This window comes from Amphiura filiformis, chromosome 11 (assembly GCF_039555335.1).
Source record: "Amphiura filiformis chromosome 11, Afil_fr2py, whole genome shotgun sequence".
In the NCBI taxonomy this organism is placed as follows: domain Eukaryota; kingdom Metazoa; phylum Echinodermata; class Ophiuroidea; order Amphilepidida; family Amphiuridae; genus Amphiura; species Amphiura filiformis.
Genome location: NC_092638.1, coordinates 2,782,757 through 2,808,376, shown reverse-complemented (window position 1 = coordinate 2,808,376; position 25,620 = coordinate 2,782,757). Strand labels below are relative to the sequence as shown.

The 25,620-nt window shown below is 37.8% G+C and overlaps 2 protein-coding genes across 2 annotated transcripts; one reads left to right on the top strand and one right to left on the bottom strand.

Annotated features, from left to right (window-relative positions):
• The first annotated feature begins 4,265 nt into the window (after window positions 1-4,265).
• On the top strand, window positions 4,266-7,373 carry LOC140164353 (G-protein coupled receptor GRL101-like). Its single transcript, XM_072187625.1, has 3 exons — window positions 4,266-5,359; window positions 6,304-6,542; window positions 7,164-7,373. The coding sequence occupies exons 1-3, from the start codon at window positions 4,300-4,302 to the stop codon at window positions 7,371-7,373; spliced, it is 1,509 nt and encodes a 502-aa protein (XP_072043726.1). The 5' UTR covers window positions 4,266-4,299.
• Window positions 7,374-9,178: 1,805 nt separating this feature from the next.
• On the bottom strand, window positions 9,179-21,174 carry LOC140164349 (peptidoglycan-recognition protein SC2-like). Its single transcript, XM_072187622.1, has 6 exons — window positions 21,132-21,174; window positions 19,634-19,783; window positions 17,974-18,144; window positions 13,559-13,747; window positions 12,974-13,122; window positions 9,179-9,343 (listed from the first exon to the last, which is right to left on the bottom strand). The coding sequence occupies exons 1-6, from the start codon at window positions 21,172-21,174 to the stop codon at window positions 9,179-9,181; spliced, it is 867 nt and encodes a 288-aa protein (XP_072043723.1).
• Window positions 21,175-25,620: the final 4,446 nt, after the last annotated feature.

The window sequence follows — 25,620 nt, the reverse complement described above, 5'->3', positions numbered from 1 at the left end:
GCAATTCAATACAGATGAAAATAATAAGGGTTTACAAGTTTAAATAACATTTCCATACCGTTTTCCTTCATAAATTGGAAGAAAATGAGTAGGCCTACTTGCAGGAAGCAGCTCGGCTCATGAGGTGAACGACCGGGAGTCAACGCGTGATACGCGTTATCTTTTGCGCTCCGCGTGAGATGGGTGCGGTGACATGCGCGTGTACGCAACACTAGCAAATCGTGGATCGTGTTAATTGGGTTACAACGCTGCGTGACGCAGCTTGTTTATGCCCTGCGTACTGGTCATAAACGGAATTTATGACCAGCAAAAAAGGGCCCAAATCCAATCAGAAACGTCGTTATATCGTGAGTATGTATGAATGCATGGTATTATCTAGACGAAACACAAGCTGACGTCTGATTGTGTGAATACCTTGTTTAAAGTGATAAACTAAGATTGGCGTTTGCTTTCTTTTGTACATCTGTCGGCACTGGAATTGGTAGATTTTCACCATCAAACTTAACCTACTCCTGTACCTGGATAAAATTGATGTCATTATTTTGGTCACTTTGTCTGCATTATGTGCATAGTGATTCTCATCACTTGTTCCAATGCACTTCTGTAAATACCTGCTAATGTTAACACTATGGAATTTGCTGATTTTTGGCTGACGAACTTTGCCTACTTCTGTGCCTACATTTGTTGTTTGTTGTCCCCTCTGCATACCGGTGTGCGTTTTATTTTTTCCCACATCAAGTTGGAGCCAGTGGCACGGCATCTTTCATGGTTGGGGGTGGGGGTGGGGCGGGTGAAAATATAACTTTCGGGAGTGGGGGCAAAGACAAAAAACATTCCCGGTTGCATAATTTTGACCTGGTATTATCGGTGAGATATATATTTATAGCGGTGATTTAAAAAAAAATAATGTACAAGTAAAGTCTTCGAGTTTCCAAAATGGGCTATACTTGGACAATTTGCGCGCTAAATTATGGTATTTTACACCATTTTCGCCCATGATCGGGGTGAATTTTATTGGGAAACGGGTTCCTTTTACCTTTACTTTATTATTTTTTTACTCTTTTATTTTATGCTAATCTACGCTACTGGCTGGTGCTTGCTCTTTTCTATTACTTACGATGACACTAAACATATACTGCTCTTAAAATTACTTAATTTAAACTGCTTAATTATGGTAACCAGGGATGTAGGAAACTTGCTTTGCTATGTCTACGTAAAATATTTCTAAGCCTGATTATCTAAGAACCATTCTTTTTCTACGCTTTTTATTTCTTATATTGCTATATACTTCAACATTAGGTCTCTGACCAATTCTAGACTAACGATGTCAAATACAGACCAAAATACCTCATTCTTCGATTTGGATAAGTTTACTTTGGTCTTCTTTTTGTAAGTATACATGTATCGTGAGGGGGAAAAACGTGTTGTTGTTTTTTTCTGATCCGAAATCAAGTACTTTTACCGATATCAAAATATATAAAGTATTTAGGACTCGACTTTGGGAAATAATGGTCATTACTTTAAGGGATTTCATCCCAACATTATTAACCACATTTTGTTCACGAAATGCGCAAGTCCCTTCAGGGAAAACCCAACTAGTCTCCAATTTATTAACATACCGGTCTGCTTTCTTCCAGAAATTTATCTGGAAATGCACTGAATGACATCAGTGGATTGTTTCGCCAAAACATGAACCTCCAAATATTGTAAGTTGTACAGGGTAGGAATGAATGAATATTATGTGTTTTAAAAGGTTTTTAAAAGGACAGTGTACAGTATCATTAAATGGAAATGACGCAGTGTATAAGATGAAGATTGAATACTTTGATCAATTATAGCAACATGAGTGGGAAATTTCCACGTCCAATCCTGAACGCAACATTTAGTCCTACTGATCTTCTGGCGTTAAAAGTTCATTGCCTGTGAAGCGGATGTTGTTGTATCACACATTTGAGTTCAACCTGAGTGGTATCTTCTTTGTCATTCCTCGCGCCGGGAGACTCGAGGTATTATAGTATTCACTTCTGAGTCGAACTTGGGGAATTGAAGAAAAGCCTGAATACAGTACATGTAGATTATATTTACCTTAATTTAAACATTGATGATAATTTCAACAAAACAAACATTCAAGCGATGATAATGTGTCATGTAAAAAAATATCAAATTTGACTCGGGTCATAGAAATATTGTTTTTTAGACAAAACGAGAGTTTGTTTTCTGCATAGAGCTTGATTTACTCATTTGTTTTAAGCATGCGTGGCCGTTGTATAGATATCACGTCCTTTGACTATATGCCAAAATATCTGAAATGATGCCTTATTTCTAGCGTCATTCAGCGCATCCCCCGTCATCATCATCCGGCTGCAGAGCAGGCGACCGCAAGATTTCTTGCACGGCTATCTTTTTTCACCGTTTTTTTCCACAATGCACCATTATGGAGATAAGCTACACATCAGCAATACCCGGGTATTAATATAAACGTATTAGCTACTACAATATTATTGTTGTTTACTACCTGGATGAATGCTAATCTTCACAAACGTACTTTGTTCAATGGATCATTTTAAATGTTGTAATGCTTAGTTCTGAAAGATTGCGGTATCTCTAACTAAACGAAATCGTCAAACTGTACGCAAATGTTAATTGGTGATATGTCCTTTACTACCATTTCAGATGTCTTTCAAATAATTCAATTCAAAACCTTCAGAATGGTACTTTTGACAGCTTACGATTCTTGACAAGTTTGTAAGTAGTTTCGTTTTGCTCAGTTAGTGTAAAATAATATGATGCAATTTCAAAAACAATTTTCCAAAATGTTTTGTTCGTGATGCATATTATCACATTGGAACACAGTTAAATTTTGTTTATTGTTTATGTTTTACGTTTTCCAGGGATCTGTCTCAGAATCCAATTCATCGCGTCGATGCTGCAATTTTTTCGCAATTAATTTCTCTCACGTTCATGTAAGTTGTATTATTAGTATTATTCAGACTACTATTATCAAATTCATTTGACACGTAATTAATATACTTTCAACCTTCATGCGTGTATGAAAGATTGCTATTGCTTGACGTGTTTTTCATCACGTTTTGTCACGCTTTTGTACGTTGAATTATTAGTATTTGTATTATTCGGACTACGTTTCTTTACTCTTTGGTGCAACCTTACATATTAAGTAGATACCGTAAACGTTCGCCTAATGGCGCACCTGGGCTCCTTTGCCTTGGGATACATTTAATGTACAAATAGAGAGCTCACTCCTCTAAAAATCCCAACAAGAATTAAGGGTACGTGCCTTTATTTGTTGGTGGAATTTTTATGGGAGGACACTTTTAGTTTGTGTCTAAAATTCCAGTTAGGTCAAGGGAGCCCATAGCGCCATTAGGCGAACGTTTACGGTATTCCAATGATTTCTAGATTACTTTTACACAGCCAAAAATCAACCAATATGATAAGACTAGTAGAGCTCTATTTTGATTGGTTACTCGGAAGATTATATCATGTAATTAACCATTCAGGAAGGCTGTAAGAAAAGGAGTAGTGGCACGCAAGACGTTAAGTAGTGTCCATTGCTCATGTTAATTGTGTCTTGATATTGTGTCTCTGTAATACATCTTATTGTGATTCTTCATAGATGTTCGGTGACTATTAGGATTGAAATTTTTACAACAATAAAAAGAAACATTAAAAGCAAATCTAAGCAACCCTCTAAATTGTCATAGAAAAGATGCAAGACATGTATACGCTAAGTTGCCATTTACGACAACTAATATGTTGATATGTGAATCCATTCTGTCTTTAATAGGAACATTCGAGAGACAGATATCGTCGGTGCACAAGGGAGTGTATTACGAGATCTCGATCAGTTACAAACATTGTAAGTGATATAGATAATAAGTTAAAATTGCTGAACATTTGCCAATCTTGTTTTAAAATATCCCATCTGTGTTACTATTTGTGTAGTAGATTGTTAAAAACAAGTGTTGGTTACATAAACATGATAATATTATAGTTTTTGTTTGTATTATTTACATCTTTTCCAACTCCTGGGTCATGTGAGTAAGATTAGCCCTTTATTCACTGGAGAGGCATGAGCACTAGAACTACAGCCCTGTCATATTGAATTTTCAGAATAAATATTAAAGTAATACCCATTCCATTTTCAATCTCAGAAGATCCAATGAAATTAATGAGGTGTCACTAGAGCTTGAATAAATAATACGAACTTGTAATTCACCACATCTCTATTTTGCTTTCAGACATTCGGACAAGTATGTGTTCTGTTGTCTTGTAAATGACATGGACACTGTTTCGCAATGCCTCCCTGAACCGGACCAGTTTTCGTCCTGTCAGGACCTCATGCGTAACCAAATCCTTCGCGTCTTCATGTGGATATTGGGTTTAAGCGCCTTTCTTGGAAATTCTTTTGTTATCTTGTGGAGAATCTTGCCTGTCCGCCGTGATTCAAAAGACCGACGAAATTCTGTACAAGATGTTTTGGTGTTGAATCTGGCAATAGCGGATAAACTCATGGGCATTTATATGTTGATTATTGCATCTGTAGATATGTATTATAGAAATGTTTACATTGTATACGCGGACGAATGGATGAGTAGTGTCCTTTGTCAGTTAGCTGGGTCTTTGTCGGTCATATCATCGGAGGCGTCAGTTTGTTTCCTAACAATGTTAAGTCTGGATAGATTCTTAGGTATAGCGTTTCCTTTCAGTGACAAAAAGCTTCGACGCAACTCGGCAATTTTTACAGCCGTCTCGATTTGGTGTTTTGTCGGCCTCATTAGTTTCATGCCATTCTTTGTTAAGAGTTACTTCGGTAATCATTTCTATGGTCGGTCCAGCGTCTGCCTTGCTCTACCACTTACAAATGATCGTCCTCCAGGGTGGTTTTATTCAATATTTTGGTTTCTTGGTTTTAATTTAATCTGCTTTATCGCTATTTTACTTTGTTACATTGGTATTTACATAGCGGCGAAATTATCGGCAAGCAATGTGGGGAAAGGTTCAAGCGCCCTTACGAAAAGACAAACAGAGCAAATCAAGATGGCGATGAAAATGCTGTTTTTAGTTGGAACCGATTTTATATGTTGGATGCCAGTTATTGTTCTGGGTATTTTGTCCACTTGTAATATCATCATCATTTCCCCAATAGTTTACGTGTGTACAGCGGTGTTTATCCTCCCCATCAACTCATCCCTAAATCCCTATCTGTACACCATCTTAACCGGAGAAATTAAGCTAAAACGTAAACGGAGTGCTAGTAACAAATGGAAACAGTCAGGCAAGTCGACCTCATTGGTAATGTCCAACTGCGATTCAGCAACAAACCACTTGACGACGAACGGTACGTTTGTAGAGAGCGGAATAAATCCTATAATACGAATGCGGAATAACTCCTATAATGCGAATGTGGAATAATTCCTATATGCAAATGCTTACTAAGATATGTACATTTTTCAGGAGTATACGTGTCCCAGTATACTCTGCGATTGGTTGACTCGGCTGCTGACTGAGACCTTATAAGGTTCAGAACATCTTGAAGACCGATTTTTAGCACTGTTGTGTTCTTCCTTTTATCAAGTTGTGAAAAAATAGCAAATTTTGGAGAAAAACAATATATGTCATACATTTTACTTTCAAAATCAGATTCCATAAACCCGTTTTTAGTTACGATTTGTAATCAGAACATGTAAAAAAAGCCATGAATCAAAATTTTAGTTCAAAGGACAAATTTTATCACGCTGCATCCACCTTTAATACGCGATTCGTCAACCGCGAAAGGTGACCATGGCAAACACACACCTGCTAACAAATCAATACGCACTTTAGAAGCTGGCTGGTACGTTACTCCAGTTTTTGAGAACGGTGCATACTCACGGAATACAGCCTAGCTCAAGGGTGGCGTACCATATTGTCAAACCTAGCCGAATTGAATAATACTGCCCTCAACTATCAGTATGCAGAGGGATGGTTTCTAATAATTATCTGGGCTTCGTCTGAGAAGCTACAATGGTAATTAGTATCACAAAACGTATCCGAAAATGTACAAAACACGCAATGTGATTAATTATTGAGCAGTTGTAACCTTCTTAATTTATATAGTTTAAGGGTATGGCTACCTCTGGCCTTATTTGGCCTTTTGGTCATCTCTTCCATGATTCGTTTGGTTTTTATTTATTTGTTTGGTAGCCATTAAGCAGATAAATTTGCTTTTTTAAAGAGAAAACAATTTAAGCAGAATAAGACCAAAATATTATTTTGTCTCGTTCTAATAATTCCTGTTTACAGAAAATTCGTTGATGAAGGTAGCAACCAGTCAAATCTCCAAAGTTCGTCTAATGCCACCAATTGATAAGAACCTTATTCAACCATTCTTAATGTCGGCATTTCTCAAAAAAGGTAGATCTCATGTTAGTTCTGCGCAGATGAAACAAATACAAACTGACGTCAAGAGAGCCTTGGACTATTTGCACACGTCGGGTTTATCGCATGGAAAAGTCGATGGAGAACACATACTTATTGACCATGTAAGTAGATTTCGTTTTAATAGATAAATACATGATTCTGTATCCAAGAAATCGTCATATAATTCGGCTGCGTCATACTGCACATACCGTATATACGCGTAAGATGCGTAGGGGGTGATGAGCCTATTGACCGATTGTGCATAGTTCGGGGTATTTTTGTTTTATATAGGGACAGAACCATACCATTTCAAAATATACAACAAAGCCCTGAACATTATTTGTTAAAACCAATGCCTGTAGTTGACATTTCCAAAAACGCCATTGATTTGGCATTGAGTATGAAAATCGGATTCCGTAAACACTATTTTCAGCAACAAATTTCTTTTGTCAAAAGATTTTTAAAATTCTATTACGACTTCTATCACGGCGCATCGACATCAACTTAGGTACTTAATCGAATTTGGTCCTATAGAACTATCGGTGCCCGGTTAGGTACCGATGACTCTAAACAGCATTCCCTTGAGATGTCTCAAGCATAATAATTAACAGTTAAAACCGAATAAACTGTACGTTAAAAGTGCCATCGGTACCTCTTTGGCATCGATAACGCTCTAGGACCAAAAGATGTGCCTTAAGAAGAAACTACATTTTAACTTACACAATATTCAATTTTATTATTAGAGTGGAAATCACCTACGGGCATTCTTAATGTTAGACACCCATGGAGACACACGTTTCTTGGAGAATGAGGAAACGGATTCGCATGGTGAGCCCACATCCGGGATATGCAACGGGCACGAATGGGACACCGGGTCTGCATTGTGTAGACATAATGCCGTCAAAATAGATATCGAAAGTTTGGAGTATTTGGTAGATAGTACGCAGCTATAGACAACTGGAGAAGAGTTATTCTGTTGTCGTAATATTTATTTGAGTTTAGCCTAGCTATTCTTAGACACGTGAATAGATGTACTATTCCCGCATTATTACAGACTTTACCTGTCTTCTGACGAGAAGATAGGTCACGGGTCACGAAGAGAGGGGCCAGCGGAAAGCAAGCTTTATTTTAACGTCAGCTGCATAGTACAGTGTTAGATTTAGTTTTAGTTTATTATTCAACAATTTACTTTGTTGTTGCTTTATTATAATGATTTCTTTACAACAAAAAAAAGAATCATATTAATAGACTTTCGTTCGTATGTTCATTAACCTTGACTTAATAAATTGTATATCTCGTTTTCCGCACGCTCATCTCGTACCTGCAAAATCTCCTATAGTGGCTAAATAAGCGACCTCGCTCCGCTACAGGAATGTGATTTTGAACAGATAGACGGGCATACTAATACGGCGTTTGGAAATCGCATATGAATGGCTAAGTGGACCAAAAAACGTGTAAGATTATACGTGTAAACTTACACGTGTAAGATGGCGTCTTACACGTGTAAGATTGCATCTTATACGTGTAAGATTGCATCTTATACGTCTTAGAATCTAGCGGGTTGCTTAAATTGACGAATCATTATAAAGAATCCATATTTAAACCCCAAACAACCAATCATCTTACACGTATTCATCCTTGACCAATGAAATCTCGCCATAACATTTCTTACACGCGTAAGAATTGCCTATTAGGGATGGACGGTATTCCAGTTTGACGAACGCATACGACGAGCGTCGAATAACCTCAGCCACGATATCGATATGTACCACGGTAGATTTCGCAAACGTGATCAACTTTGACCTCTTGAAATTAATTGATATTGAGTACAAATGGACTCCAGATAACTGAGAAAAAATAACCAGAAAGTGAGATAAATCGGACTGTGACTATGACGGTCCAACAATCGGAATAATTCCTGACAGAGTTTCGGCATACAATACAGGACATTGTAGCACTCATACAAATTTAGAAAATGCCTTATTTATGATGTTGGTGACGAGCTCTATACTTATCCTCGGTACGCCGCTAATAATATCGCGTATCGTCCATCACTAAATTCAAAATCTTACACGTATAAGAAGTCGTGGGTGTTACAAATCTAAAACGTCTTTACATATTATTGGTCGAAGTTTGCAATGCGTAAGCTGATTGGTTGTTTGTGATTTCTTACTCTGTGATTCGTCAACTTAAGAATCCCGCTTCATTCTTACACGTGTAAGATGCAACCTTACACGTATTATATGCATTCTTACGCGTATAACCTTACACGTTTTTCTTACACGTTTTTTGAACCACTTGGCCATTCATAATCGCAACCTCTTTAAACTGATTTGCAATTGTACAATACAACAATTTGCATATTGACAATGAGTGACTCTAGCTGAACGGTCATGGCTACACTCTATAGATATGTGGCCATTTGATTGGTGCTGTCAAACTTCACGTCAATCCGTTAAATCATTCCCAAAATTACTACTTCGGAAAAACCGTGCGCGTGGAACTTTACGGGTAAATATAAAACTATATAGTGATTAAACAAATTCCGATAATTTAACCAAACAAATGTATTGTATTATATTCTATTTATATCCATTTGAATTAAAGTCTCAGGTTTACACTGATACATTATGTTACTCGCTGTGTATTGCTGCCTGATTAATTTGTAGCAATGTGTAACACTATTAATCTATAATTATCTGAACTCCGTTGGGGCTTTCAAACGACCCACGCCAGAACAAGACACGTTACATAATGGTTAGTAATGAGGCCACTTTTGAATTTCAGGATAGAGCTTGTCTCCAGGACACGCGGTTGAACTCATATCTCGATGGCCTCTCAGTGTATAGCTTGACGTCAGCTTTCCAAGGGTCTCGCCACAAGCAATAGCTCTCTTTCCTGCATCGATGGCAGCTTGGTTTGGCTAAAATAAAGAAAACAATAGGGCATATCGTAACAGTCCTCGAAGTAAATTTTATAAATCTAATGACATATATTCTTAAAGTGTATGTAGCTGGGAGTAAAAGCCGTTCAATTGAAAAATGTTGACCTTTCATATTGAAAATATGGACTTTTTTCCCAAAATGACCTAATTTTTTTGTGTTTTGGGAAAAAGATCCATATCTTCAATACGAAAGGTCAAAATTTTCAATTGATCGTCGGCTTTTTCATCCCACCTATAATACATACACTTTAAGTAAAAATCATCATTTGCGAATTTCAAAAAATCAAAATTATTTTATATCAAAAGGACATTCTTCGTATTCAGAATGCAATTCAACATGTCTGATGTGCTCTAATGTCCCACAATAATACTGTCCAAACGTTTATACCCCATCCCTTAAATGGGGAAACTTAGGCAGGCGATAAAGAGAAAATATATTTACTTTAGCACTTATGGATCCTGTCAATTGAGACTTAATGTCTGTTAAGTGAGGGCTGTTATTTGAACAGTTATGGGATTAGTTAATAATATTATTTTGATAAGTCTCAGGTGGTGGTCGCAGTGCATTCTCTAAATTCAGTAAATTTCCACCGTCAACCGTGTAATTGAATGGGATTATTTTGAAATTTTAAAACGCTTGAAATATCACAAACAAATAGGCCTATGTTAATAAATAATATAAATACAAGCTAAAACCGTTGGGGTTCGATACCCGGGGTTCGATAATGATCGATGCGAATTATAGAAACAGTTCAAACAATAAAATAACTACACCTTTATCTTGACACTTCCTCATTTGTTCGCCCTGTTCCTTTTTAAAGGAATTTTTATTAACACATCGCTGTACCTTTATTACAATGATTTGTTACAAACAAAAAGGTTCATAATAATAATTAGACTTTCCTTCATATGTTCATTATCTTGGACTGTCTTTAATATTTTGTGCATTTTCAATGATGTATCTACGTCGATTTCGCACGTGGAATATCTTCAAAAATAGCTAAATACGTGATCTCGCTTCGATACAGGAGAGTGGTTTTGAATAGATCAACGTACGTCCGATGTCTACGTTTGGAAATCGCAATGCTTTGGGTAGACAACAGGTTGTATACATGGATTCTAGAAAATGACCATTGGCACAGCGGGTGGTCTCCGTGTATATAAAATGGGAGGTGGCAAACGTACCACATTGTGGAGCAAAATGTGTTGTTATTTTGCAAGCTTGTGATGTTGTTGTCATTTTCCTCATAAATGTTGTCACAATTTAGTGTTTGACAATATGAAGAATTCACAATCTCCCTATGGTTAGTATTATTTTGCAATATAACTTTTGAGTAACTTTGATGATTTGTCTTTAAAGTTTCTATTCCTTTCAATGTAGGGGTCCATCACCACATTAATAGATCATTATTTGATAGTCATGTCATTGCAGCACCTGGTGTCACCTACGATTTAAAATAACCACATTTTTTAATCACCTAAGCTCATGCGATAACAGATCTAAAAAAACACAATTCTATTATCCCGAATGCCCATTATTCAGAATCGCGCTCTCTGATTTGTTAATACACATCACGTGCCCTTTTTCCAGCAATAAGTAGTCAAGCCCCAAAACACATTCTATTTATAACATTACGCTTGGTTAATACGTGTGCAACACTGCCGCTATACGTGCTATCACCTCCGCGGTGACACCGCCTGGCTAATAATTACATTGTACAGCAGAGAAATTAATATTAATACCCGGGATCGATACACGTGTATTTGCTATGCACTATTTGATATTCAGACGATACATGGATAACTTTTTGGATACCGGGGTAGAAAATGAGAAATATCGCCCGTATTTTTTTTAATTCTAAAGAAGCCAATTTCAAGGCTTGCACTTGAATATAATTATGTGTTGAAAGAATATGACAGTCGTTAGCTTGCGTATTGAGAGAGAACCGTGCATTTGGAACTCAAAAACTGACAAAAATTCTTGATTTTATATGTGCCGAACAAAAAAATGGCAGCTGCTCTCATTCGTAAACACTCGGGTCACGGAAAATACACGGTACTATAGCGCAGGGTAGGCCACTGGTAGAGGCAGTCTAAAAGTGGATGACGTCATGAGGTATACCATGCTCACTAACATCTACAGAGGTCAGTCACCAGGCTATTGTCAATAGCCTAAGTCGGATGTTCCTCGGCCCATTATGCGTCTTAAACTATTAAACAGGTCGGAACAATGACCATGCGTGGCTGTGGATTAAACCTACCATCATGGCGATTTCTGCGATGACACTGTGCGGTGGGTACACGAATACGATGTACCTTAATGTAATCAACTTCAATCAGTAACTTGTGCTGACCAGGAGGTTCTTTGCAAGAACTTCACTAGCAGTCGAGAGTATGGATGTCCCTTACATTTATCACACTGAGTGCGGTCACCATTCTTAAAAATGGTGACAATCGTTGCATCCTTAAAATCTTGTGACAGTTCATCTGCACCCCAGCAGTTTTGGAAAAACCGCACAGAGATTGGATGATGCAAGGCCCGCCGAGCGTGTACACTTCAGAGGGAATTCTGTCCATTCTATGAGCTTTACCATTCTTCGTAAACTTGACAGCATCTTCAATTTCTTCCATGGCTGGCGTCTTTTCCATTCAAGTTTTGCCTGATAGTTTTACAAGGTGGTCCAAAACATTTGGCGCAGTACTAGAGGGTCTGCTAAGGAGATCTTGAAAATATCTTCTTCTTTATCAGTTAGAAGTTGTACCCAAGCCATTAAGAAGAGGAGAGGCGATTTGGGTTCATAGACTTCCTTTAAGGCTGTGAAATTAGCTTGAGAGTTCTCAAGTAAGGAGACCCTGGATTGAATCAAACCATTACGACGGAACCTCATGGATTGCCTTACTAAGAGACTGCCATTGTTCATTTAGGGTTACTTCGCCCGAGCGACGTAACCACGCAGACGCGCCGGACGCGAGTTGTTAATCGGTGATGAACAACGGTGAAACATGATTGAATCCTACACTGAATCCCTTTCAACAACGAAAACAAGCTTAAAGATCGTCTAATTCACATGATTCTTTCATTAGGAATTTTCGTTTGTCATTGCCACTTAACCTTACAAGAATATCGGTCATTTCTCTGTTGATATCAGCAATAAAAGTAAAGAATAAAGCGGTAATGTTTAGCTGTTACTTTCATGAAAGATTACTTTGGATTCATCTGTGTGTGGTCATGTATCGGTTGTTGCTAGGCGGCAGTCTCATATTGATTAGTCTATATCAGAGATGGCTTGAGGAAAAGAGACCAAATGCTTTAGTAATATAAATATTATATATAATATGCAATATTACTTAGAAATTGGGTAAAAGGAAATACCTAACAACATAATGCAAAAAAATCTGTTAGTATGTAAATATTTTGCATAACTTATTGGTAGATTGTACATAATTCGTGTTTATGTAAAAAAATACCTTTGTTCAGGAGTTCCTATTGAACTGCAAATTATGTGAAATTTCTACACAACCTATGTAATTATTTCTAACAGTGTACAACCATAATCCGTGATTGTATGACGTAACGGATGGTAAAATACGAGATTGCCATATATTTACCAATCTAGAGGTAAATGTCCCCATATATGACCAGGCTAGACCAACGTCATTGTATCCCCCCGTGTGCGCCCCCACGCGATCCCATCCTCGGCCTTCGTAAATGTTCCCATCTTCACCAACGAGAAAACTGTAACCAATATCTGACCAACCTGAACTCCCAAAACAAAAAACATACAACATTGATTATCAATTTTACAATAAACTTTTTTTGTGTAACATGGCTTTATACGAAAGTCGGAGAAGATATTACGAACGTTCGAGACGATATTTGAACATGAAAGCCCTTGCCGATGTCTTTTAAATCCTGGTTTCGATTCCCAAGTGGGATTACTGTTTCTGCTTTCTGCTATAAAATTATGCTAAGACAGCGAAACTGTGGAAATCTTGTGCATTTGTTAATTCCGGTTGTTCTAGCCTCCGTAATCCTTTGTTCTTTAATGGGCTATTCCAGTTGAAATCTATATACGCCCCATGGAAGACATGACCTCCATCTTCCACACATCAGGGACTGTTAATTTTAAAGGTGGTTTCAAATCGTGGAATCAATTTGAAATTTAAATAACAACTGGGGTACCCCAATCTTACCCAAGCTGTCCATATGGTAATTCTGTACTCCACGCACTACGGCAATACACTCGGAAACGGAGCTGCAAGAAGAACCCGCTGTGTGATGCACAAACGCATAAGGTACTGGAAGTGTGAGATAACTGACTGACGTAGGGGGTCGGGCTCCCCATTCCGCACGGGTTACGATGCGAATACCAGAGCAGTCACCTATGTCGGTAGGAAAAAGATAGAAGGGCATCAAGAAAAAATATGTGTGAAACCATCAAACATGGTTATGTCAAGCTTTCAATCAGTGGTCCAGGCGAGAGTAAACACAGAAATTCCCGCAGAGTTGTTGAACAGAATTTCAAATCATAGATAACATATAACTATTCTTTCTTAGGGTAGCCATTAGCCTTATCGAAGCATATGGCGTACACAATAGGAGGGCAGTATTCAATATGGGTAAAACTCGCCAAATACAAAAGCCTTTACCCATTTCATGTAGCCTCATCCTATTGTGTCCGCCATACCTCTAAAAGGCTAATTCTTTTAGTGCTAATGTTCAAAGCAACCTTAATAGGCCTAGACCGATTTCCCTAAAACGAACATTTTAAAAAAGAGGAAATTAATTTGGCAGATGTTCAAGTCACTTACTTTCAAAAGAAAGACACTTTGTTAATGTTAATCTTTGCATGTTTAACAGCTGAAAATGTTACTTTACATGTGATGCCATGAATTGTACTCTATTCAATGGTATTCAACACAAATTACATTTATAGTTTGAATATTGTGCTAATAAAACTTGGTTTGTCTTCATGCAGTTTGTACAGAATTGTAACTTCACAGAGAAAGCAAATTTCCCTGGGCAGGGTGTATTGGTGATCATTCTTGTTACAAAAGCGTCTGTCACAAAATGCTCTCCTTGATAGCTCTTTATACCCGCATGCAGCGCATGCAGGGTATCTTCCCATCCTGTGGTTTCTTCTCCTCCTCCTCCTCCTCCTCCTTCATCAAACACATCATTCTGTCAAGGCTAGCGCTAAAACTACAAGGGCCCCAGGGCCCATATGTGGTAAACTTATGGGCCTTACCCCGTAGATGTGCCTTTCGCCCTTCTCGGCCCCAGAGGTCAAAGGTCACGGGACCCAGGGGCCCAAATGTAAAAACACAAACCATGCCGTTTCTCACCAGATGAAACAGCATCGGGGCCGTCAGTTGGTACACTGATAGCCCCAGGGGTACTCTATAAATACAAGTATACTTGAGCCTCATATGTTATATATTATGGGCCCCAGGACCCCAAATGTTTAAAATAAGGGGCAACAGATTGACAAGGCTAGCTCTAAAGCTACAATGGCACTAGGGCTCATATGTGGCACATGTATAAGCCCTAATTGTAGATGTGCCTTTTGCCCATTTTGGCCCCAGATGTTCAAGGCTGGGGGCCCCAGAGGCCCAAATGTTAAAACAAAGGGCCGGCCATTTCTCAGCTAATAAAATAGCTACAGGGTTCAGATTTGGTACACTAACATGTCTTCAGCATTATACTGTTATATGAGCCCCATGTGTCACATAATATGGGCCCCAGGGCCCCAAACGCTTTCTCTGTCAATAAAGCAGCTACAATGCCCAGCTTGAGTCTACTGATAGAACTAGAGAATCATACTTCAACAGATTTACATGAGTCTCATAAGTCAAATATTATGGGCCCCAGGGCCCCGAATGTTAAAACAAAGGGCCGGTCGTTTCTCATCAAATAAAGCAGCTTTATGGCTCAGAGTTTGTACACAGATTGCACCTGAAAATTATATTGTTATATGTACATGCGAGCCCCATATATCACATTATATGGGCCTCAGGGCCCCAAACGCTAAACCATAGGGCCGGCCGTTACTCAGTAAATTAAGCAGCTACAGGGTTCAGATTTGGTACACTAAACGGTCTTTAGCATTATATTGTTATATGTGTATATGAGCCCCATGTGTCACACAATATGGGCCTCAGGGCCCCAAACCCTAAAACATAGGGCCGGCCGTTACTCAGTAAATAAAGGAGCTACAATGCCCAACTTTAGTCTACTGATAGAACTAGAATTATACATATGTACATGAGCCTCATAAGTCAAAGCCCCAGGGCCCCAAATGTTAAAACAAAGGGCCAGCCGTTTCTCATCATATCAAAGCAGCTTTATATTATGGGCCCCAGGGCCCCGAATGTTAAAACAAAGGGCCGGTCGTTTCTCATCAAATAAAGCAGCTTTATGGCTCAGAGTTTGTACACAGATTGCACCTGAAAATTATATTGTTATATGTACATGCGAGCCCCATATATCACATTATATGGGCCTCAGGGCCCCAAACGCTAAACCATAGGGCCGGCCGTTACTCAGTAAATTAAGCAGCTACAGGGTTCAGATTTGGTACACTAAACGGTCTTTAGCATTATATTGTTATATGTGTATATGAGCCCCATGTGTCACACAATATGGGCCTCAGGGCCCCAAACCCTAAAACATAGGGCCGGCCGTTACTCAGTAAATAAAGGAGCTACAATGCCCAACTTTAGTCTACTGATAGAACTAGAATTATACATATGTACATGAGCCTCATAAGTCAAAGCCCCAGGGCCCCAAATGTTAAAACAAAGGGCCAGCCGTTTCTCATATCAAAGCAGCTTTAGGGCTCAGAGTTTGTACACAGATTGCACCTGAGAATTACATTGTTGTGTGTACATATGAGCCCCATATATCACATAATATGGGCCCCAGGGCCTAAACGCTAAAACATAGGGCCGGCCATTACTCAGTAAATAAAGCAGCTACAGTGCCCAGCTTGAGTCGCCTGAGGCCCCAAATGTTAAAACAAAGGGCCGGCCGTTTCTCATCAAATAAAGCAGCTTCCGGGCCCAGAATTTATACACAGATAGCACCTGAGAATTATATTGTTACTAACACCCACACCCCGCACACATAGGACTAAACAGACAGATCCGTATTATAATATAGACCACTTGGCATGTGACGTCATTGCCCGGCAGTATGCGTGCGCATTATGACAATTTACATTGTTCTTTGCCCTGCAGTGTGCGTACGCATCATAGTCTGCTAAGGGCACGTGCATTTTAAATCGCCCGCTACATTTCATACAGTACAAGAAAGCCATTGATCAGTGTAGTGGCTCGTTCGAGCTTATCGATAGACGAGTCCCTCGCCTTTGTTGATAAACAGTGATGTCAAGTGGTCTATAATAATTGGAAATACCAGCGTGAAGCGTTAATGCTGTTCCAGTTAAATTACATATCCACTGGCTGTTCCATTTAATTTACATACTCCCTCTGAAATGGCCCCAAAATAGGCTGTTCCGTTTAATTTACATACTCCCTCTGAAATGGCTGTTCCATTTAATTCACATACTCCCTCTGGAATAGTTTTCCCCTAATCATATTGCATAGCCTCACTGTGAATAAGAGAGACTGACAACAGCAATCTATGGAGAGTATGAGAGAGACGCCTCCCCTGGGAGGGGACTTTTTACAATTTCTTTATTTTAAGTGCTACAAGAGTTTAAGCTACATTAAATTAAAGCTTGTGACTTGGACTTTCACTTTTTACAGATTTTCCGCCCAACTCAGCAAATAAGGACTGTAAGTTTGGGTACACCGATAACATGGGGATGCGAGTATAGCCGTATTTGTGTACAAATATATAGCCTTCTAGTTACTGCTCCCCTGCTCATTTTGAAATTCAGTCCATGTTCACCTCGAACCCACTATTCGTTAATAAACTTCTATTGTCGGAGTAGTGCAGAATACAACGCTTTAGACCACTCGCCCGTTACCCTTAGGTTGCCATCTTGACATTTGAACTTATATACACAACCCCAACAAAACGAGCACGAAATTGACACTGTGATAATCAAAGACAGAAAACGTACCATAATTTTATCTGATTTCAAAAACATTAATGTCTATAACGCCAGCTAACTGTATTCAGCTACAAGCTCATCAGGTTTAAAAGTGGGTCAGTCTTTTTTCTATACATTGGTTATCATGAGATGATAATTTCTATTGTGTTCATTTTTCTGTTGTGACGTACACGCATCTATTCAATTCTCGCTCACTTCAATAGAAATTGTGAATAGAAATTATGGTCATCGTGGTCGCGTCACTGAAGTCATGAACGGATTACGTATTGTTCTCAAACAATCCCGGGTTTTCTACCTGTTTAATTAGATTTTAACGTGCTTTTCTTGTCTAAACATACAAAATGCTATAACCCGGGGCTATAACATCCAGTGTTCAAATAATGTTGATGAAATAATGAAATCATAGCCTAAGTAACTCACCTGGTGGTGGCGTGTTTTCAGGTTTACTAAAGCAACATTTGACACTGTTTGGTAGGGTTGGGCACAGATTACTAATATAATTATCGTATGATAGCCTAAGTAACTCACCTGGTGGTGGCGTGTTGTCAGGTTTACTAAAGCAACATTTGACACTGTCTGGTAGGGTTGGGCACAGATTACTAATATAATTATCGCCTGGACATTGGCTCGTGTCAACGCAGTATCCAACTTGTCCGTGTGTTGGATGATTGTATGTCACACATTCGTTGTCAGATCCAACTGCAAGTGTTAAATAAATTCATTTATTATTACAAGCAACAAAATGCTTTAGGTATTTGACCAACCCATCAAATATTTCATGAAAAATCGGATGCTTCAAACATAGGGATTATAGAGATTTGTTTGTCTAACTGCATCACATGCACTTATAAATAAACCGCTTTGTCATAAAATCGCACGTATATTTCATAAAAGATCGCTCTGTGCGTGTAAATTACTGTCCTACAATCAACTGCTAAAGTATACGTACTTTACTCATGGCAAGTCCCAAATTGAACAGCCTCAATCGTACAGACGTACCTTGGTGTATCCTGTGTGTAAGAGAATACCACACAAATCCCAACTCTAATCCTAACCCTAAACATAATCCTACCCTAACCCTAACCATTACCCTAACCCTAACCCTAACCATAATTCCTAACCCTAACCCTAACTATTACCCTAACCCTAACCATAATTTCTAACCATAACCCTAACCATAATTATAATCCTATTAGTATTTCGTGCTCTCTTACACTTATATGGTACCTGCGTTAGGATTAGTTTTGTGTCTTTGTCAGATTGCTTTCACGTTTCCCAGTTGGTTGCTTCATTAGCACGTAATTATTCTGTTTCTAATGCAACTTCTGTGTTCAGCTTGACAAATCACTGATTATCCCCATAATAAGGGGCTATTATTTTCTTCGGAAGGGGACTTTCAATATGTTGATGAATGGAGTCAATATTTACGACCCCTCCTATTTAACTACTTGTCTACATAGAGGTTTTTTTTAACTGAAACTGTGAAAACTCATTCCTATCATTCCTACCAGTTGTATTGTTCTTTCTTATCGAACCAAACAAAACTGAAGTACAAATATCAAAATATGTCTCAGAATTTCATGATATTACGTCAAAAAAAATATTTTAAAAAACCGAAGCGGTCGAATTTTCAAACTATAGTATATTCAAGCTCTGCAAGTGCATCAAGTATTAAAAATTGGGCATAAAAATACGTGCCAATAAGTGCCAGACGGTGCAGTTCTTTCAGGGAGACCCTGTACTTTTCTACACAACATCGGCTTGCGTAAATGGTAAGATTCCTATTTGAGGCATATATTATGTTACCTCGGTATTATTAATGACACTAAAAATAGCCTCTTTGAATAATTCCAGGCACAATAGGAGATTGGGTACACTATAAATACAAAAATAAAATAATAAAAAGTACTCAATGTTGAGTAAAAAAGGAACTGAGCAACATAATTATATTGATATAAAGTTTTACTCAATTTGGGTACCATATTCAATCAACGTTGAGTTCCATTCACTGATTTTGTTGCTATCGTCAATTTTTACACGAAATTGAGTAATCTTTAATTCGCCAATTCAAATGGCTTTAATAATTTGCCAAACTGCACAACGCGCAACCATAGTGTGTCTGCCATTCTTCAAGGAGGCTAATGGGAGCTCTAAGTTATCAAGAGTGGATTGGCAAATAATAACTTACCTGTGAAACAGCATTTGACGTCATTAGGTTTAGTAGGGCAAAGATTTGAGATAAATTTGTCTCCTGGACATTCCGATGTAGCGATACACTGACCACTGTATCCATAGTCAGGATGATCGTATGTCGTACATTCTGGGTCATTCCCGAGAACTGAAACGAATATTCATTGAATAAGATCACTGTGATCTGTGATTGATATAATTAAAGGAAATGTCAAATTTTGTTGTAGAAGCCCAAATTTTTACTCATTTTTAGAAGTTTCATCTCCGTGCGGAAAATTCCATCAGTATAATATGCGACGATGTGATGAAATCTTTCACATGGAAGACGAAACGTCTAAAACGTGACGTGAGTAAAGGTTTGGACGTGTACAGTAAAATCTGACATTCCATTTAATTATATCAGTCCTGATGAACTTATTCAAAGAGTTGAGAAGTCGTTATGGTCAAGAAAAAGTCAAAAACGTATGTAATTTGAAGAATTTCGAGAAACAAATTGCACTTTATTACAACCATTTAACATTCACACATCGCTGTAAAGATAACGGTATCGCACATAATAAAACACCGGCAATGCACGGAACATCATTCATTAACCCAACAAAATGGAGCTGCAATGAGCAGCTCCAGTAGCGCGATTATCGCGAATATATTCAAGGAATGGCTGGAACAAAAGGCGATTGCCAACACACCCATATGGCTTGTAGTCCCAAATTATAGAAAAGAATTTGACGAAATCTTCCAGATAATAGAGAATCTGAAGTGCTTTAATTACAGTGAAATTTACATTTTTAATAAAACCGGGTTTTATTCTGAGCTCACCGATCGAGTGATGTCGCCTGCGAGTGTATATTGAATAAGTTACGTACCGTATAAACTGTATGCATATTGCTATTCGTAGTACGTCTTGTTTGTACATCACATCAGCTGCGTGCAGCTCCGCCAATATAACCATGATAAATAATACGATATGGGCGAGATTATACACGCATTGTAAGCGTTGTACGCCAACTTGACGTAAAAACTGTGTTTATTAAACTGTGTATAAACTGTGTGTCTTATACGTCTTGTTTGAATCCCATCAGCTGCGTGAAGCTCCCGATAATCATGATAATTATAAATTGGCGAGCTAAATACACGCATTGTAGGATGCGCTGCAATGAAATACTAGTTTTCTTCGTTTTACCTCATTTGCTTTGGGCAATGCGATCAGTAGATGTCAGTGAAAACTAACTTTTAAAAAGGAATTTATTTTTTATGCAAATCACACATTATTGCTTTCAGTAATGTTCTTCCATTGTTACGGTTAGCTATAATATGTGCACCTATACAGATTGCAATGTTTTATTAGCAACCACTTGACCAGGGTTTATCCCAGTTCATCCAAAGCAAAGATAAGAGCTATATAACAATCCAGTTGAATCAGCTTGGATTAATAATTACTCAAATATATGAGTAATAATTTTATTTTTTCAAACATATTCCAATTAAAATCTTACCGCAAATAGCGAAGCCAAGAAGTAAAATCCAGGGAGAACTCATGATGAATCTTCATAAATATTTGTCTAGAATATTGATGACGCTGTTAAATGCTTCAAATGTATGCACCGATACTTTTTATATTTGAATATATGTATAATGAATTGCTGTAGGTTTAGATAACGTTATCAGTATTTACCCTATATTGATAGCAGTGTATTCCCATATGAGAGATATCTAGCAAAATTACACAGGGTCGGTCGGTCGGTCGGTTGGGACTATTATTTTATTATTTTTTTTTTCTGGCAAAGGACATCCAAACTTTTTCTAAAACCCAAAATCGGAAAAAGCAACATGATTTTGACACCCTGAACGATTTCAGTTTTAGATTAGTAAACACTTTCTGAATTTTCTGGAACCATTTTTGAACACTTCATTGAAATTTTCAGGTAATTAAAGACATTTTACTTTAATATTTTAAACACATCCTTGCCTGAGACAGTTAATATGGCTTCTGTCAATACATGCATTTTGCTCATTGATTGCATCAATAAACATGCACTAACATGTTAAGAGATAATTTCTATTAAAAGCAATCTACATGGGTATTTTGATAACAAAAACAGGTTGCACACGCAACGCTGAATCATGCTTTATATAAACACCTCACAAAAAGCAATTTCCATCACTTCTTAAATTAGAAGATTTAAATTAAGATTAATTTTGAAACTGACACATCAAAAAGTGCCTAATTATGTTCTGCACAATATGATAATAGCCCATTGAATTATGTGCAGATTCAACAGTTGCACTTGGAGCATTGAAGATATTGATTTTGTTGCTTGAGTATCTGTCATTACGAGTCCTCCTTGACCATGTTGACCAGGATATAGAGAATGCAATGTTACACTGGAAACTAATATATTCGTTTTCTATGGGTTCTAAGCTTTTCATTGCTATGTAATTTGACTATCTTCGGAGTCCAATAACCTTTCAGTGCAACTTTTGAACCGGCATCTTTTCCATTCAAAAGGTCACCATGGCAACACATATTGGACTATAAGACAAATTGTGAGGTATCAATATTCATGATATTTGCAGAAGATAATTGTGCTTCTTTTTGCTATGTCATATATTTGACCCGGCAGCACAAATGAGCCGTAAATTCCCTAAATTGTATTCTGAGTTACGGTGTAAAATGTGTACGAAGGTCGTATTCATCGGTAACTTAAGCTGGCCCGACATCGATCTCATTTTGATAGTGAATCACTAATCAATTGTCCTATGTTGAAGTGGATAATAAGCGTCTACCTTAGATGGCTATAGAACTTTTAATAGCTATGGTCTGTGTTTGCTTTTGCTAAATCCTGTTCAAGTGGTGGGTTACCAGGCATTGTATTTTGTATAGGTATGCATAACTAACAATTAACAATGAGAGAACTTTCTTAAATCTCGTTGACTTGGGGATGATTTGAAATGACCGCCAATTATGACTGTTTGATATTCATTGCCAGCAATATGGAAAAAGAGACACACGTAGAAACGAAAAAAGCTATAATTTTGTTGAAGGAGCAAAGTTTAACAAACCATTCCCCGCGTCTGGATATCGTTTGAAGTCAAATGATATACCATTTTTAAGTTTATGATGTTTATTATTTATCCCTCAGGTGAGTAGCTTCTTTTATGAAGTGTTAACATGAACTTAGTAGATACCATGATAATTCGAGTGGCTGTACTTTTTCGAGTTTCAAGTACTCGTATATAACAATAATCTTATCATGTACCATCAAAGCCGTCTGTCAAGGTTCTCACGGGATTGAGTACGTATCAAATTAAAGACTTGTCCCCGGCGAAGAATATGGTCAATACAAAATGAATAATAACTGTAAAAATAAAAATTATACAATTCTCAGACAAAAACGAAAGAGATCTTGACAACAATGTTATATGCAGTGGAATCAGTAACATCTTGGCTAACAGAAAAACTTTACTTGGTTTTATTTATTAGCTCGGGCTCAAATGCTATGCTCAAAATCGTCAAGAAAAACAATTTGCATTGCGTAAAAGTTGGTAGAATCGACTTTCAAAATTAGCAATTGCATTTTTGCTTTTCAGAAAAAAATAATAACAAAAGGGGTCATGACGTAAATATCATAATGCAGTAGAATCAGTAATATATTGGCTAACAGTTCAGGTTCAAACACTCTGCCAGATTATACTTAATCGTCCGAGTTTGGGCTACTTTTTGCCAATATAGCACATTAAGGTTTCTACCGCGTTAAATGAAATCTCATGCTTATAGTGAAAGATTGCAGAACAAAAGCAAAGTACACACGAAGACCGCGAACTGCTAGATTACAAGTTAACATTGCTAGAGTTAGGCATGCGTTGCAAATAGACCCACAGATCAGCAGCTCAAGACGCAACCCCCTTCGGAACAATTCCCAAGCAAGTTTCAGTCGGACCATCCGAAAGACTACGAATTATACGAGTTATAAGAGTTATCGTGGTTATACGAGGAGATGTCCATACAAACTGCAGCACCGTCGTGCATTTTGTTTTTGAATATAGCGCCATACCAATCAATACACTACACGCATAGTAAGTGAAACCGTGTGCAGCTACAAAAATGGTTGGTTTTATTCGAATAGGTATAACACGGGCTTGGTGTGAGCAAATACAACAATTTTTTTTAATTTAAACTTTCAGAATCAGCTCTTTTCAATGATATTTTCATTCACAGCGGATTCCTTCAAGATTTCGTACAAAAGCGCCACAAACATGAGTTTACTTCATTTTGAATCACCCTGTAATATTATTTTCTAAATTGTATCACCTGTATGCTTGATTACAACTTTGGCTGCTTCCTTCCATACTTACTTGACTGGTTGATTGCTTGTTTGTACGTGTGTTGGTTTGGATGGTTGGTATGCTTGGGTGGACGGTCGGTTGGATGGTTGATTGGTCGGTCAGTTGGTCGGTCGCTTGCTTAATAACATTGTTGGTCATGTTGGTAGGGTCTTCTTTGGATGCTTAGTTGGTTTCATGGTTTAGGTGATTGGTTCGGTTTCATTATCTACGAGTGTAGCTTCAAAAAAATGGATAAAAATAAAAATGGATTTATTTAAAGAACCATATCTGAACACTAGGATAATATCATCACGAATGTGCTAAAAAGAAACAAACTAGAGCGGTTAATTATTTCATTACAATTTTTTGTTTTTTTGTGGGATGTAGGAATTACTGAAAGCATTTCACTTGCTTTTCAGCATTTTTATGAATGATTGTACTCGTATTCGCTCGCACTCCGGAGACTGTACAATGTACACAATTAATACATGTACAGTGTAACACGTATTAATTGTGTATATCAATTCTAAAATGCACTCTGATTCTTTCTACCCATCATGCAGTTATGTATGCACACAACACAGGGGCACTCACAATAGGCAATTGACCCGTACTGGTAGCGCTGTAGTAGTAAGTACGCTTTCCAGGACGTTTTCTTCCGGGTCACGTGGTCAAAGGTCAACCGGAAGTGGTCAAAGGTCAACCGGAAATACCGCCATTTTGGAAAGGTCAGCCGGAAATACCGCCATTTTGAAATGGTCAACCGGAAATACCGCCATTTTGGAAAGGTCAACCGGAAGTACCGCCATTTTGAAAAGGTCAACCGGAAATAACGCCATTTTGAAAGGTCAACCGGAAATGTTGTAGATATACTTATATATGAGATGAACTAGTTAGCGTCATATATCAAAAAGTATAAAAGCTATGATTTTAGTACTTGCTCTATATTTCAATTACTTATTCTTTTCAAAATATCTGAATTTTTAACCCGGTACAAGCTTTAATAACGGTGGACCATACATTTGTATGAGAAAGGAAATCTACATCTTATCCAAACTCCCATGTTAAAGCAATAATGTGTGATTTGCATAAAGAATAGATTCCTATTTAAATACTTCTTTTCACTGATCACATTATCCCTTTTAATTTCGAGCCAAACAAATGAGGTATAACGAAGAAAATTGCCATTTCATTCCAGCGCCTATACAATGCGTGTACTACGCTCGCCGATCGTAACATCTAATACTGCACGGAGCATCGCGCTCGACGTGTGTACACATAAGCTGACATCCACGGGAGATGTTAGCAAGCATTTGATCGATGAACTCTGAATAAAACCGGGTCGACCCGGTTTTAATATAAAAAGTTAAATTTTACTGTTATTAAAGCACTTCAGACTTAGTCTTTTACATGGTATTTTAGTACAACACTGGGCATTATAATTATGCAAAAAGTAGAAATCCGAGTAAAATTGAGGGCGTCGCTGTGAAGCAAATCACACATTATGGCTTTAATCCAATGCACATTTTGCTTCACCGGGCCGCCCTGACTGGGGCGCATTTGCAAGAGGGGTGCCACGAAACCGTAATAGGTACAAATTTAGTACTTTCTGTCAATCACGTTTGGGATATTCTCTACATGTCAATCTATAAATTATTA

Excerpts from the sequence above, each read along its gene's own strand:
- LOC140164353 (XM_072187625.1), top strand. The coding sequence starts at position 4,300 with ATGGACACTGTTTCGCAATGCCTCCCTGAACCGGACCAGTTTTCGTCC. Across the intron at positions 5,360-6,303 it reads AAACCACTTGACGACGAACG|AAAATTCGTTGATGAAGGTA; the intron begins GTACGTTTGTAG and ends TCCTGTTTACAG. Across the intron at positions 6,543-7,163 it reads AACACATACTTATTGACCAT|AGTGGAAATCACCTACGGGC; the intron begins GTAAGTAGATTT and ends TTTTATTATTAG.
- LOC140164349 (XM_072187622.1), bottom strand. The coding sequence starts at position 21,174 with ATGAGTTCTCCCTGGATTTTACTTCTTGGCTTCGCTATTTGCG. Across the intron at positions 19,784-21,131 it reads TCTTGGCTTCGCTATTTGCG|TTCTCGGGAATGACCCAGAA; the intron begins GTAAGATTTTAA and ends TATTCGTTTCAG. Across the intron at positions 18,145-19,633 it reads CGTCAAATGCTGTTTCACAG|TTGGATCTGACAACGAATGT; the intron begins GTAAGTTATTAT and ends TAACACTTGCAG.